The 15000-nt window shown below is 44.8% G+C and overlaps 3 protein-coding genes across 6 annotated transcripts in view; 1 reads left to right on the top strand and 2 right to left on the bottom strand.

Annotated features, from left to right (window-relative positions):
• Positions 1–1894: 1894 nt before the first annotated feature.
• LOC106811523 (probable RNA polymerase II nuclear localization protein SLC7A6OS) lies at positions 1895–10428 on the bottom strand. Of its 2 annotated transcripts, XR_001394151.1 has the most exons (4): positions 10349–10428; positions 6518–6592; positions 3597–5622; positions 1895–3236 (listed from the first exon to the last, which is right to left on the bottom strand). XR_001394151.1 is itself a non-coding variant. In XM_014815185.1 (3 exons), the coding sequence occupies exon 3, from the start codon at positions 5196–5198 to the stop codon at positions 4251–4253; it is 948 nt and encodes a 315-aa protein (XP_014670671.1). In that variant the 5' UTR covers positions 5199–5622; positions 6518–6592; positions 10349–10428; the 3' UTR covers positions 3523–4250. The 2 variants fall into 2 exon arrangements, 1 of the variants encoding a protein (XP_014670671.1); XM_014815185.1 differs by lacking the exon at positions 1895–3236 and having other exon boundaries at positions 3523–5622.
• LOC106811506 lies at positions 5388–10371 on the bottom strand. The gene is made up of 3 exons (XM_014815150.1): positions 10349–10371; positions 6518–6592; positions 5388–5622 (listed from the first exon to the last, which is right to left on the bottom strand). The coding sequence occupies exons 1-3, from the start codon at positions 10369–10371 to the stop codon at positions 5388–5390; spliced, it is 333 nt and encodes a 110-aa protein (XP_014670636.1).
• Positions 10429–10636: 208 nt separating the features above from the next.
• The window catches only part of LOC106811512 (kinase D-interacting substrate of 220 kDa-like), a gene marked incomplete at its 3' end in the record, with an annotated part of 10185 nt that continues 5821 nt past the window's right edge, over positions 10637–15000 (top strand). Inside the window, 1 exon segment of one of the 3 annotated variants that reach the window (XM_014815162.1) lies at positions 10637–10693. 3 annotated transcript variants of the gene reach the window in all.

The raw sequence follows: 15000 nt of genomic DNA, 5'->3' as shown, positions 1-15000 counted from the left end.
CTTCACGCGACTCCCCCCCCCCCGGCAGCTTCACGCGACCCCCCCCCTCCGCCCTCACTGTAAAATATAGCCGCTTAACAAACAAGCGAACGTGCGCGTGCGCGTGTGTGTGTGCGTGAGTGTGAGTGTGTGTGCGTGCGTGAGTGTGTGCGTGTGCTTGTGCAGGGCCGTAGTTAATTCATTTTGCTTGTGACAAAAGCCACGTCCGTTTTGTGTTTTGCGGAGTTAAGGGCAGTTGGCTATTAACCTCAGTGACATTATTTACATTGGTTTGGGGTCAAAGGCCTCCTTGCCCCCTCCCTCCCTCGAGAGTTACGGCCCCAATGGTGCGTGCATGTGCTCTGTGCTTGTGCGGGTATGTGTGTGTGTGTGTGTGTGTGTGCGTGTGTGTGTGCGTGTGCGTGTGCGTGTGCGTGTGCGTGTGCGTGTGCGTGTGCGTGTGCGTGTGCGTGTGCGTGTGCGTGTGCGTGTGCGTGTGCGTGTGCGTGTGCGTGTGCGTGTGCGTGCGCGCGCGTGTTGGTGCTTATATGTATGTGTGTGCATGTGCGGGTATGTGTGTGCGCGAAGGCTTGTGTTGGTGTTTGTGTACGTGCGTGTATATGTGTCTAATTACTAATTAGTGACCATGCGTGCCTAAAGCATCGTGAAGCGAGCGTGCGGGTGCATTGTATGACATCATCAGCAGGGAGGCTGCGTGGGAGCGTCCGTAACGACGGCCGGATAGATGCGGCAATCTACGTCATCGCCTTCCTCTTACTTATCCGCCTTAGTCGTCACTACGGTATCGGCGGGGCGATCGTTACTTGACCGTATCCTATACACCTGTGCCGTGGCTACTATACTGTACGCACACCTGTGCCGTAAGTACTATACTGCACACACCTGTACCGTGTGTGCAAGCGCCGTGGGGTTCATGCGGTAAACTCAGCTTAATTGAGATTTGCGGGAAATCTTGGGTTCGTCTACCGTGGATGGAATTTCGATTCGCGTGTGAATGCAGCCTGCAGGTGCATGACCTTTAATTTAGATTTTTCTCCCCTCTCCCTGCATGTCGTTTGCTCCTACAGCTATCCTCTATAAACGTACGTGTGTCTATCTCCAGTAACTACTTCTACGACATATTACTACGTATAGCCTCTATCTGTGTAGTAGTAGTGCAGCTCTATCTAATGCCTAACCCGACCAGGCTGTGTGACTAACGTCAATACACCGTATTCTAACCCTAGCAATACCGTTTCTTGGAGCTATCTACTGCCATGCTGCTGTGTGACGAGTTATTACGGAGTGCGGTTACGGTATGCGTGCGTGCGTGCGTGCGTGCGTGCGTGCGTGCGTGCGTTCATAGATAGTAGATATATCACGAGTGAATAATAGACACGTGCAGCTGCCAGCTAGTACGTGCAGCTCTAGGCGTTCTACCGGCATCCACCTTTCTCCGTTTTAATGAACACCTGTACACGTGTTATTATTCTGAATCACAGCAAGCATCTGCTACAGCGAATACGCAGCGCATCAACCGGATGCCATGCCCATGACCTTGTCTAACGGATGTTTGCGGAATATATAGCTGGGTCCCTATAAACTATATCGCGTGATATTGTTCATTTTATGTAAAAAAAATCGTATCGAATTAATGATGAAGTTTTCGGTAATCTATAATGGACCTTTGCTGTTTACCATGTTTCCATGAACTGTCTTGTTTGGTCGCTAGCGAGGGAAACTGTACTGCCAACAAATCTCTGAAATGACCAGCCCGTCGTTAATTATTTACAACGCAAACAACGTGTGCACGAGTGCTCCGTAATGAAGCTTGTACACGAGCTGATCCAGACAAAAAAGTTTTTAACTGACTAGTTAAGTTATAATTTTAATTAAAAGCTGACAACAACAGTAATTGTATAAAATTAAATCAGTTATATTTAACGTTGTCTATATTATAAACGTTATAAGCGTTGAACCACGGAACACAATTCCAATTGAAAATTAAATTCCCACTTGATGCGTAAAGACGGATAAGACAGCTGACTACAATTAAAGCGATCAGTGCCAAATTAATAAATTATCTATAACATTTAAGCGTGAACACATCGTAGCAAAATGCTTAGTCTCTAGAGACTGAACAGCTGGTGTTGTTTAAATGTTTGACTGCGTAATATGGCGTGTAATATCTACGTACAAGTATCACAAAGAATGCTCATAAACACGTTCAATAAACAGTCTACTTGGTAACGGTAAGAAATGCGACTCATTTGCTTAGTTATTAAAAAGCTCGCGAGAGATTTATTTATGGCCCGCTATTAATAATGAAAGCACAGTGTACGCATCCTTTGTCCTAAACATTGAGTCTCTTATCATTAATTCATGCGCTACACTTATCAAGCGCTTTCCTGCAATCAATGAAATATTTAGAAGCACCAGGGGGCAGCACACGGAATCGCAACACGATTCTGTCACACGCACATGATATATACCACAATGTATATAGGAACGCGTAATGTGCCAGCATCAAGCAAGGCGTTCTGTGATGCAGTGTTAGAGCAGAGCACTTAAATCTCGATCTTGAGATCTTTATTTGATTTAAGTGCTCTGGTTAGAGTTCGCAAATTTTAGCCCCTGGTGGCAATAATAAACTAATCTCTGAACAATTTATCCAACACAAGAGCCCTTCTTATAACACCGGCCCTTCTTATAACACTCATATTCGGTGTCACTAATTGCACAAAATCCATGGAGCAAACAAGAAAAAGAGCAAAGAGTGTAACCCATGTAAATAACTTGTGCATACCGTATAGTAGCAGATTTCAACATTACAAAAGACTAAACCTCAGCACACTACAGCAGTCAATAACACCAGCACTGCTGGTATGTAATCCCTAGCTGCAGGGGAGGACTAACAAGGCATTGTGCAATCAATCTTGTAATACAGTTCAACCTGCTAGAAGGCCACGCCTGGTTGCTTCAGCCCTCACTGCATTATATAACATGACGTGTGAGAGTCACGGGCGCAGTGTGAGATTTAGAACCTGTAAAACATCGGTGAAATGAACCGCAAGTAAAGAGTTAAATCTCACTTGCGTTTAAGAGTCACACTCTCACACTATAGTCGAGCAACTGTTTGATCTCACTCGTCTGATTCCGATTCCTCGCTGATGATATCTCAGACAGAACCAATGAGTATATTTTGCCACGTTACACACGTAATGCAATGAAGACTACACAGACAGAGTACATCAGACCTCTGACTAGTGTTGTCAATCGGTTGTAATTTCGTAATCGATCATCGGTTGGACCCAAGTAACCGATGATCGGTTACAATCGGTTACTCGGGGTGTTGAATGCCTGCGTGTGCGTAACGTCGTGTGCATGTACGTGTGTGCATGTATGTGCTTGTTTAGCCCTGTTTACTGTTTGTTTTGCACTGTTTACTACTGTGTGTATAATACATGTACTGATTCTCATCACTTTTCCAAGTTTTCTTGTTCAAATTTTTGTTTTGTTTTCGATTAAATCGATTATGGATTTTGATAACCAAGCGCTTGGTTCGAGCCACTGTTCAACCGATGATCGAGTATAATCGATGATCGTGACATCACTACCTCTGACTGCTATTTGTTTTGTCTCCCCACCATCTAACTTGCCGACTTTCCGGCCACTGATACGTAGGTGGAAGATTTTCAGATCAGTGGGCGAAGGTCGAGAGATAATAATTAATATAGAATTGTTACTCAGCAACAGACATCCAAGTGCTGCAAATATTCGTGGACGGTGGCTTAGCAATCAACCCGGCCTGACGCATATCACCGTTGCCAGTAACCAGATCGGTAAGCTTTCACACAGCTCCTGACAGCATTGATGAATCAGTCTCCACATTGCACCAGGCAGGCGTATCACAGATCAAAAGACCAGGCCAACAGGTCACTACTTTGCATGCATACCGCATGTACCCAAGCATGTATCCACAGACCTAGTATGCGCATGCATGACGCAACCTGCAAACACTCAGTAGATTACCTGCCAAAAACACATCCCAAAGGAAAAGGTTTCAGCACACGGAGTTCATTATATTTTCATATACACATGCTCATTAATATCCTCAGTAAAATAACAAGGATGGGCTGCCATCTAGTGGCACAAACTGTAAACTCTCAGATACAGACGGCCCAGCCAGGGGGCGCCACACTCAGATACAGACAGCCCAGCCAGGGGGCGCCACGCTCAGATACAGACGGCCCAGCCAGGGGGCGCCACGCTCAGATACAGACGGCCCAGCCAGGAGTCTCATCATCATCATCATCGTCCGACTCTTCTTGCTGCATGGTGAACCTCGCGAAGTCTTCCACGGGCACCGCGTCGCTGGATGCTGCAGCAGCGTAGTCACCGTACAGCTGCAGGGCTTCATCCTCCTCATCCTCGTCCCTGCTGCCGCCGTCAGGGTCTGAGTCAGGGTAGTCATTACGCCAGTTGTTCTCGTCGTTGCTATCATCGTCGTCGTCGTCGTCGGCGGATGCTTCGCACTCGGGATACTGCTGCACGTAATTCTCGTCAAACGCCTCGATGCTGATGTCATCGTCGTCGTCGTCGTTGTCGGGGGCGTCCCCGCTGCCCGTGCAGTACAGGTCATACACGTAATCGGGTGTCGCCGCGGCAACCGGCTCCCGCGACATCTCGACGCCGTTGCACGCGATCGCCTCCTGCTTCCCGCGCGTCGTCACGGCAACGTCGTCGTCCCGCATCCCGTCGCGCACGACATCATAGAGACACAGGATGCGCTCGGCCTCCTGCTGCGTTGCAGCCTCCGCGTCCCGCGCCGCCGCGTCGTCGGGCGTCGCCTTGGCAACGTCGTCAAGCGGGATGCCGCGGTGGCTGACGAGCAGCTGGTAGCGGTCGTCGTGGCGACGCAGGTCGGCGTCGCGGCGTGCGAGGTCGCGGGGGCGCGGCTGATGCAGCTTCAGCTGTCCCGGCGAGACGACGCCGTGTTGCAGGGCCTCGCGGATGCGCCGCGAGAGAGGCTGCTCACTCGCCGTTACCGTGCCGACGCGATGGAACACAGTCGTCCTGCGCTGCCGCCGCCCGTCGTCGTCGTGGTCAGGGTCGTCGCCGAGGTCGTCGCCAGGGCGGCGTCGCTTCGACGACACGACGAGTTTCTCGACGGGGTCGGACTTTCGCTTGCGCTTTACGCGTATCACAGTTCCCGCCATCGCGCGCGCTCGAGGCGGAAGCAAAGAGACCACGCACGCAGCGGTAGTACCAGTGCAAGATTCCAGACAGAAGCTGCTCTCGCGTGAGACACCGTGTCAGAAGTCAGGGGTCGTCTGCGAGAGGTCAGCTTCGCGTTTCGCCACTAGGAAAGTTGTTTTCGGTGAAGTTTCGAGTTTCAAAAGGTTTTCTCAGTGAGTCTTCTGGCGTTTCGTGTTTTTCGCTTCTGTGCGATGGTGGTGAGATGTGGTGGTCCCGCTCGTAATGTTGTTGCTGCTGCCGTGGTCGCTCTGGTTGCCGTCTACATCCGTGTTATCTTCCGTGCGATCGGCGGGAGTGCGTTTGGTGCGATATCCGGCAGGACTTTGCAGAGCCTGCATCAGAGTTCTGCTGAAAAACACCTTGTTGGTTGACCGCGGCTTCTGCCTGGAAATATGAATGGATAAATCACTGTACACATATAATTTGTACATGGCGTGTTCCTTACCTACCTGAATGAATTTGGTTGTTAAATCCAGGTGATTTTACAAAAAATTATGAGATTGTTAAAAAGATGACTGTGTCCCAGGTAGCCAAAAGTTATCTTCTGGTTTTTCACAACGTTTCTACAACGGGTAACAGTCGTAGAGCCTGGTCAGATATTGTTAGTGTTACTCCAAGTCCAATCTAGGAGGAGAGACATAATCATGGTATTTAAAGGGATACTAGACTCTAGCATTTAATGCATACAACTGTTCTTACTGTATAACAAATCGTCTATACCCACACGTACTTGTTACCAGATACCTAATTTAATTGTTATAATTAATTATACATCAACGCTACCAAATTTGAACAGCGCCATTGACACCCGCGACCGTGCTGCCACCCTGAAAAAGTTGCGCATTTGACAATTTATTTTGCACGTTACAGACCGAGGGCTAATCCCAAAGGTGCAATTATATTTATACCTAAATGCTATTTAACCGAACGATGTTCATTTTAGTACAAATTTATCCATAATATAACTGAAACTATACGTCGTTTATAAGATATTACAATCCTTTTGCTTTTAAATTAATAAATAAGAAACACCCTCGGTCTGTAGCCCTTGGCTGAAAAGTCGTTTTGCGCAACTTTTCAGATCGTGCGCTTTGAGTGGCGCCACCGTCGTTGTAATCAAACTGTAGTCGTTAGTTTTAAAACATTAAAAAAAATATATTTCTAATGGTGATTGAACCATGAAACTTTTTATGTAGCGTAATTTTAACCTAAATTAACTGAAAATAACCCTAGAATCTAGAGTAAAGGATCCCTTAAATAACTGAAATAATGGACCTACCAGCCAATCGGCCCCAATGTGTCGTATCTCTCAGCTCCTCGTTTTGCTTCATTTACGAGCTCTTCCCTTGCCAACCTACAGACATATCAGGATATAAATTAACAATAATTAAAAACGACAATTTTATAATTAATCTGTGTCTGTGTAACGAATTCACTCACTAACTAAACTGCCTTAGTGACTTACTAAAGAATACTTGTGACATGAGCCCGAGCCTGAGCCTTAGGTTGCAACACGGCTAGATACAATAATATAACCAAAACACAAGATAGGGATCTCCCCTAGATACAATAATATAACCCAAACACAGGATAGGGATCTCCCCTAGATACAATAATGTAACCCAAACACAGGATAGGGTTACAACGCGAGCGTATCCTTTTGTGTGGAGGAACCCCTGAGTGAATCACTCAGGGCGGTTTGCTGGTGCGTTTTCAAAGACTATAACTTCCAAACTGGGTTTATTCTCAACACGAACCTTTCTCCGCTATCCTGAAACTTACTATGTATCACAGTACTCTGTATTAAACTAATATAACGTGTTACAAAAATTCGAAGCGACGAGTGGCGATTCTTCCAGCGCCATTTCTGTTGACCTGTGACGTACGCATTCCCAATGCGCATAGCGTTCGACTAACTTCGACTCCAAGATCGAATGTATCATTGGATGCCTGCTGTCAGTCGTGACGTCATGACGAAGTTAGCCGAACGCTATGCGCATTGGGAATGCGTACGTCACAGGTCAATAGAAATGGCGCTGGAAGAATAGCCGCTCGTCGCTTCGAATTTTTGTAACACATTATACTAGTTTAATACAAAGCATTGGGATACATAGTAAGTTCCAGGATAGCGGAGAAAGGTTCGTGTTAAGAATAAACCCACTGGCAGCAAGAACCAGTCCGCACCTGCAGCTACAGCACACACGCAGCCATTGACTATATATATATTAACATGGTGCCTAACTCGCCGCCGCACGGACCACAACTCACCGTTTTCAATCAGTTACAACTCCGGTGTTCCTGCAGGTGATGCCACTGCAGGTTTTGAACAAGCTACACCCGCCATTTTTGACAATCGGCCCGCCAGAATGCGCTCAAATCACAGAAATTCCTCAAATATACATGCGAAATGATCCTTCGGATGCTACTATTGAAGAAGGCGGCTGCGCCCAATCGCTGGTGACTGCGCTGATTGGCTACAGCACGTTTATCATGCAGACAAGCTGCGCAACTACGTTTGTTGACATCGCGGGTGAGTCATGCTAATGCTAGACGGACCCTCTCTCTCGCTGTACGCTCGTCGATCTGTATTGCCTATAGCAGGATGCGGGTTCGTCAATTACTGGGCGAAATGGGCGGTGCAAGTGAACTTGCTGCAGCAGGTTATGTGATCGCTCTCGTGTAGTGTGTTCGCGCGATCGATATTAGCGCGTCGAGTCAGCAGCAGCCAGCTCCTAACACATACATGATACATGGGGCGTATGGCGTATGTCGCTGGCGAAGGTATGCATTTCGTGAGTGGCCTCTGTCTAGACGATCTGCAGCCTGGATATCCGCGCAAAGCGCGCAAACGCCGCCTCGCGGCGATCTTTTACGTATTCGCTGCCTTTCTCCAGGAGCTATTAGCTTCAACGGGTCCTAGTATAAGCCAAAGCCGTGTAATCGGTGCGTTCAGCAGTTCTGGCCATTACACGACGGCTTTCAGTACCCAGGTATGTAGGTAGTTCCTACAAATGCTCGTACAAAATTTTTGGCTAGTCGGCGCGCTTTCTTTCTTGTCAAAAACGTACTTTTACTTTTTTTCCAACATCAGTGGACATCAGTGTGCATCAGTGTAGTACATATCGCGGGCAATAGATGGCGTAACGACGCTATATCCACAGCATTGGCGATTATTTTTCCGCGCCAGCGCCACAGCTCGCTATGCGTATTTGGAATGCTTGTGTCGGTGTTGTTTACTGTTACTCGACTAAACAAACAAATTGTGTTTAAACAGGTATTCTAACTCTAGCAAATACCGTTTCTTGCAGCTAGTATAGTAGTACTATAGCTGTAGTACTATACTATATAGTATTACTAGTAGTACTAGTAGTACTAGCTAGTACCTCTAGGACTATAGTATTAGTACTAGTAGTAGTAGTTAACTTAGTCTAGACTAGTACTACTACTACTACTAGTACTTAGTCTAGTAACCCGACCAGGCTGTGTGACTAACGTCAATATAGGGTATTCTAACCCTAGCAATACCGTTTCTTGGAGCTAGTAGTGTAGTAGTAGTAACTAGTAGTAGTACTAGTACTAGTGAGTAGTGGCAGTAGTGCTAGTACTAATAGCTAACATGTACTTGTAGTAATAGTAATACTAATAGTAATAGTACTAATAAATACTAATAAAATAATAATAACTACTATAATAGTACTAATACTAATATATACTAATAGTAATAGTAAGTAATAAAAGTATTCGTAGGTCTGCATGCATACAATTGTATCGCCCTCGTATCTTGTCTCTTGTATCTTGGTACCCTCTCTTGTATTTCACAAGGCACTCGATTCTACGAGGTGCGGGGTTTATATAAGGAAAAGGAGATTATTAATGCCGCCTCTAGTTCTCTACATGTTAGTGTTTCTAGTCACCAGTATTTTCCGTACGTAATCTAACTCTGGTTTCAATAACCTGTGGTTGTCTTCTGTCCAGTTTTCTATTCGTTGTCCCTCCTTATATTTATTATAGCTATTACATTTATATAAATGTTCCATGTTCCATGTTCCAAGAAACGGTATTGCTAGGGTTACAATACCCCTATACTAGACAACCCCTGCTTATATAGCAAGCAATTTACTCTACCTAGTTCCTCATACTGACAATGACAATGGCAGTCAGAGATTGTAGTGGTAGGGGTGCATTAGTCGGAGTCGACGCAGACCGCAGTAATGGGGGTGATGATAAACCCGCACCCTCACATTAGCAAAGCGGAGTTATAACGTCTGCATTTGCGGACTAGGGGTGCATATGATATAAGGCAAGGTCACATAGATCATAGAGATGGCAGATAATGTGTTAATTGTTTATATATATAAAAAGAAGCTCTCAGGAAATGATTACATACTATATATAATGGTAATGAAGTAAGTTGTATTGAAATGCTGCACTTTCGCCTTACTGCTGTCATGGAAAATCGGAAATCAAAATACTAACTTGTTCGTACACTCACGATACCACTGCCACAATGCTAACACTATTTTTAAAGTGGGCGGAGCTCCGGGGAAATGCAGCGAATGGCGATTCTTAAACAGCGTGTGATTTGAAAGAGGTAACTGGGTGCACAATCCGCGTACTATTTCCTATCACTATTACAAATGTCTGCCCTCCGTGTCCCCCGCTAAAATTGCCGACTGTTCGCTGGCAGCTATGGATCCGTGCGCCGGCCTATGGATTCGGCGCACGGATCCATAGCTGCCAGCGCTGCATACTGTCTTAGGACGTTGCCGCGGTCGCGTGCGCCTTGCCGCGGAACTGCGCGCAAGATCTCCGCTCAGCGGTTATAGGATCAACACCTCCTTTTGGCAATACTTCTCTGGTATCCCGTCTCTTCTGGTTGTATATCTATACAATAGGATCTCCCCCTATCCTGTGTTTGGGTTACATTATTGACTAAGTAATATTGTATCTACAAGTTACAACACGGCACGTCACGGTAACGGGGAAGTACTTCACACTTACTTCACTGTTCACAAACCAGGTCGTATTAAACTGTTTAAAAGAAAATGATTAAAAGAAAAAGAAATTGCACTAAAGTGTCAAATGTGCTAACTATACCAGCCTAACTAACCTGTCGAGTTCTTCTGAATCCATTCTTAAAAACGGTCATGTTGTTTTCCATACCTTTCCACTGACATGACCTTATGATTACTATGGATGCACAGCGCCATCGCGTGTTAGGATATCTTACTATATAATAAACATAAATTCACACATATACCACGAAATATAGTAGTAATAGTATTATATGTTACTATAGGTATTTATGCTATTTTGTTTAAGAAGATTACTCTAACTAACGTTAAAACATTTAATGAACCTAACAAAAACTTAAACATTACAAGTCAAGTGCTTGATAATTTGATTGAATCTTGAATCTTGAAGTGCTCACTTGTTTGAGAAAGATTCGTCGACGGTAAATACTAAAAATAGCAACGTGTGATTGTTTGTATAAATAACATTTGTATTTGTACTGTGTATATATATTGAAAAACGTTGTTCGTAGGAAAAATGAAACATACACTTTGCTTATAACAGCGATGACAAAATATTAAGCTAAAGTAAACCACAATAAGCCACCTACTACTAGTACTAGTAGTATTATGTGTTTATCATAAATCATTGATCAAGTCAAAACGAAAAGTTGACGCTAATGCCGTAATGGTAATACAGTACTTAGGTAACACAGTAACACGCAATATCAAAGAGACTGAGATAGCCACCAGGTAAGTGTGAGTACACTAATTATTTATACACTGCAGAGTTATGTACGTCCTACGTACTAGTAGTAGTAGTAGTACTAGTAGTAGTAGGCTACTACTGCTAGATTCAATAATGTACACTACTTCAGAACTGCTCAAAATTGGATGCCATTCACAGATCCATCATGCAGCATAAAGCTGCGGTATGGGTATCCAAAAACTATCATGATAGTGATAGTGATAGCGCTGATGTTGTTTTGGCTCAACTTAATTGGCCTCCTCTTTGTGTCCGCTTTCTCCATGCTAAACATAACTTTCCATAAAATTTATCATGGGCAGGTGAAGAACGGCATTCCCTCTTGCTTGGTGAAGCCTGTTCATTACACTCGATCATCTGAGCTTTCGACATGCACCATCTTCTAAGGATCCAAAGATTTAGCTTCTTTGTTTCTGTCATTCTGTATTGGAATTCTCTCCCTTCGTCTTTAGTAAATTTCAAATTGGCGGTTTTTTCCACTGCAATCCGCAGTGTTGATCTGTCGAGTTGATCAACTTTTCTCTCCGTCTTCGTTATAGTCCCTTGGACTTTTGAAGACTATGAGGTAATGTAACCCACCTACTCTTGGTGGGTTACATTATTGTGTCTAGTAGTAATGCTACTACTAGTAGGCTATGTGCAAATTCTTTGTGTTGCATGTAAAACTGTGTGAGGGCGTGTGAATTGATCTCGTGGTTGGCATGACTCATTGACTGTATGATAACCCCTGAACTGGTTTCATGGTTTTTACGTACATAAAGGCTATTAAAGCTGCTGCACATTTTTTCACAAACGCACATTATTTTGTGATACATTTAAATCTATGATGATCAAGGTAGAGTATGTAGTAGGTGCCACGCATCATTCAGTTGTACACACATGATAATGTGCACACAGTAAACAGTACATGGAACAGCCCAGCTATGTGTATATAAATGTGTACTGTTGTGCTTTCGCCTACCACCGTGCATTGTGTGTACCACCATACACATATACCCCGCCTATCCCTGTATATATGTAGTGTGTGCATTGTTAGTGGTGATGTGTTGGCGGTTTGCCAGTGAGTCATCTGGATTTTTGGGTACATTAGAGATATGTGGGGAAAACAATTTCTTCTCTCGCCATAGTAATCTTCTTCGTATCTGTTCACAATGGCAGTCAATACTTATTTATTTGGACTTCTAGCGATGTAATTTTATCTTGAAAATATTTATGATTTTATGGTATTAATGTTTTTTCTCTCAATAGCATGAAGTCTCACTCGCATCAAAGTAAAATTCACATTGTGCATATAATGTATGTTATGTATTCATCGATACTTCATGATGGACGTCATATTGTACATTTCAGTAAATAAGATCATGTGTGAACAATACCAGGCCTGGAATGTTTAAATTTTCAGTCTTTCATTTTTCAACACTCAAAAAATATCATCAAGTTATCGATGCGTCAATACGTGTGTAGATATATCAATAACTTACCAGAAAAGTGTCTGAGGATATTTGTTGAATAACATGCGCCGTAGCCTTGGAAGATAGTTCAGTGGACCAACCCTACCTGGTAGTGCCTATATATAAGTTACAAATCGGCAGTAGTCACGTGATTCATCGGGGTTCTGAGGGGTTCTGAGATTTGTGCGTGTTTTTGTAGGTCGATAGCATCGATAGATAGGTAGCACTGGCAATCACATACATGTGCTGGTGAAATGCCTTGCTAAAGATTACACGTGATAAAAGTTTACTTGATCCACATCTGACCTTTCTGTTATCCAATAGTAATATTTAAGTAAATACATACATTGGCTGACACACACGTGCACGCACATCTGCAGACTTTCACACACACGCACACACATGCACACATACAGACGCACATGCACTAGCACGCACACATATACACACACACACACAGACTCACATACACACATTCACACTTGCACACGTGCATGAACACGCAGGCACACACAAGTAATTTTTACGTGATGTGATCTGACATTAAAGCAGGGTATTTTTTCTGTGATTGATTTGAACCGATTCTGCACCACATTTATAAAGGTTGCCCTTGTCGCTTCGCTGACATAGTAAAGCCAGGCACTGTCACTGGACCACGTAAGGACATCTCTGCTCTCATGTGGGGCACAAACATGTGGGTGTGACTCCAACTCAACGCCAACTTGACCGTTGTGAACATGGATTAATATCACTTTGTTTCATGGTCATGGAGGCTGTTTAGCTGATGAGTCACTTATTTTGTGGTGGAGGAACAACATTTGGCAGCTGTCATTAGTTGCACTGCTTTGTTCTGCTCAAAGATGGGGTTACGATGTGGTCAGGTTCTATAGCTGAAGAACTGAGGCGTGTGCCTGTTTGCCTTGTGATTGATAGCTTCACAGTAACCAGTGTACAGATGTGTTGGAAGTTTGTGTAAATTCTCAGCATTTGCTCATTCGTGCGTGTGTGCACACTTAGGCAAAACTTGTCTATACATGAGCGTTCTGACTGTCCGTGCCATTCGTAGGAAAAGTACCAAAGCACTACAGGATACAGAGAAAAACATCACTCTTACTCTCAGTGCTGCTGTGAATGTTTCATTAAACATGAAGCGGTACAAGTGACATCAACAAATAACCGTGGCCGCATATGCCTCTCTGTGCAGGTGCCTTCAGACGTATATATATACATGTACTTGCACTCGTGTTTTTCGTAAATCTGCCTGTGAAAATCCAACGTAGACCGAGAGAGGGAGATAGGAAGAGAAGAGAGTTGGCTGCCGTGCGCCAATTTTGAGTAAAGGTTATTAAGTCGTAGCGTTGGCGTACGCATCATCTAGGAGTCAGAAACCTCTGCCATCAGATCTATCAACATGGCCGCCAGTCAGTTTCAGTTCCATCAGCCGTTCGTGCCGGCGGATAGGATGGAAGCGAAATTCATGCAACGTTAGTATGCTTCGTAGTCGCTGGCTAGTTGTCGGCCATTCTTCTTATTGAGACAAGTTTAGAACCGCTTGTTAATTTGTTAACTCTCGCACATTTATTTCACATCATACACATTCACACGCATGCACGCACGTGCATAGTGCATACACACATTCACATGCATACATGCATGCACACACACAGTTACATGAATGCACGCATGCGCATACATACATTCATGTATGCATACATGCCTTCACATGCATGGCGCGCGCTCACATTCTTACCTATGCATGCACATTCTCACACACAATCGGCCACTCGCACGTATGAATATATGCGCACGCGCAATCCAAGACTTGCGCTCACACACACACTCACTCACGCACACACTTTTGTACGTACATGCTCACGCAAATACTTGTACGCACGCACACGCACGCACCCATTAGCAGTGGCCCCACAGTGATTATTGCATACATCTAGGTGGCTTCCCCTTCCCCTTTCCCCCGTCTCCCCCGCTGCTGCCGCCGACACACTCCACACCACACTGTCACGTTCAACCCTCACGTGAGCCACGCGCATTGCCCGCGCAGTCGACCTTCAACAAACATTTGAAAGTCACGAAGCAGAGTGAAGGCGGCGCGTGACAGCGATACATAAAGCTCACGTGCGATGCCTGACTGGTATTGCCACGGGTTAATGTCGTGGGCCTATCGCTGGGGGGAAAGAAATGCGTGACGATAGGTGGGTTTTATTTATGGTCCTCATCTGTAAGCTCTGGCACTGGGCGAAGTCTATTCGACGTGTGGGGAGAGAAGGTTAGCGAGAGGGCGTGTGTATACTTGTTTCCTGTTTCACACTAACCGGATATCACATGAGTAGGTAAGCTCAAGAATCAAGATATAACCAAGATTATTTCGGTTAGTGTATAGTTAGAAGTTAGCGTTATGTGCTGCGATGATATGCGTATAAAAATGTCTGGTGTCAGACTGTCAGTACACTGACACTGGCCTGGGTCAGTCGTTGGGTAAAGCAAGCAAAGGCCACTAGTAGCGCTCATAGGGTCT

The sequence above is a fragment of the Priapulus caudatus genome, unplaced genomic scaffold, assembly GCF_000485595.1.
Source record: "Priapulus caudatus unplaced genomic scaffold, Priapulus_caudatus-5.0.1 Scaffold547, whole genome shotgun sequence".
NCBI classification, from domain to species: Eukaryota; Metazoa; Priapulida; class Priapulimorpha; order Priapulimorphida; family Priapulidae; genus Priapulus; species Priapulus caudatus.
This window is presented reverse-complemented; position numbering and strand designations above follow the sequence as displayed.

What these genes read in the sequence shown, in the direction of transcription:
- LOC106811506 (XM_014815150.1), bottom strand. Translation starts at nt 10,371, where the DNA reads ATGGATTCAGAAGAACTCGACAG. An exon ending in GATTCAGAAGAACTCGACAG is followed by an intron (nt 6,593 to 10,348) that starts GTTAGTTAGGCT and finishes ATATGTCTGTAG; the next exon opens with GTTGGCAAGGGAAGAGCTCG. An exon ending in ACATTGGGGCCGATTGGCTG is followed by an intron (nt 5,623 to 6,517) that starts GTAGGTCCATTA and finishes TCATATTTCCAG; the next exon opens with GCAGAAGCCGCGGTCAACCA.
- LOC106811523 (XM_014815185.1), bottom strand. Translation starts at nt 5,198, where the DNA reads ATGGCGGGAACTGTGATACGCGTAAAGCGCAAGCGAAAGTCCGACCCC.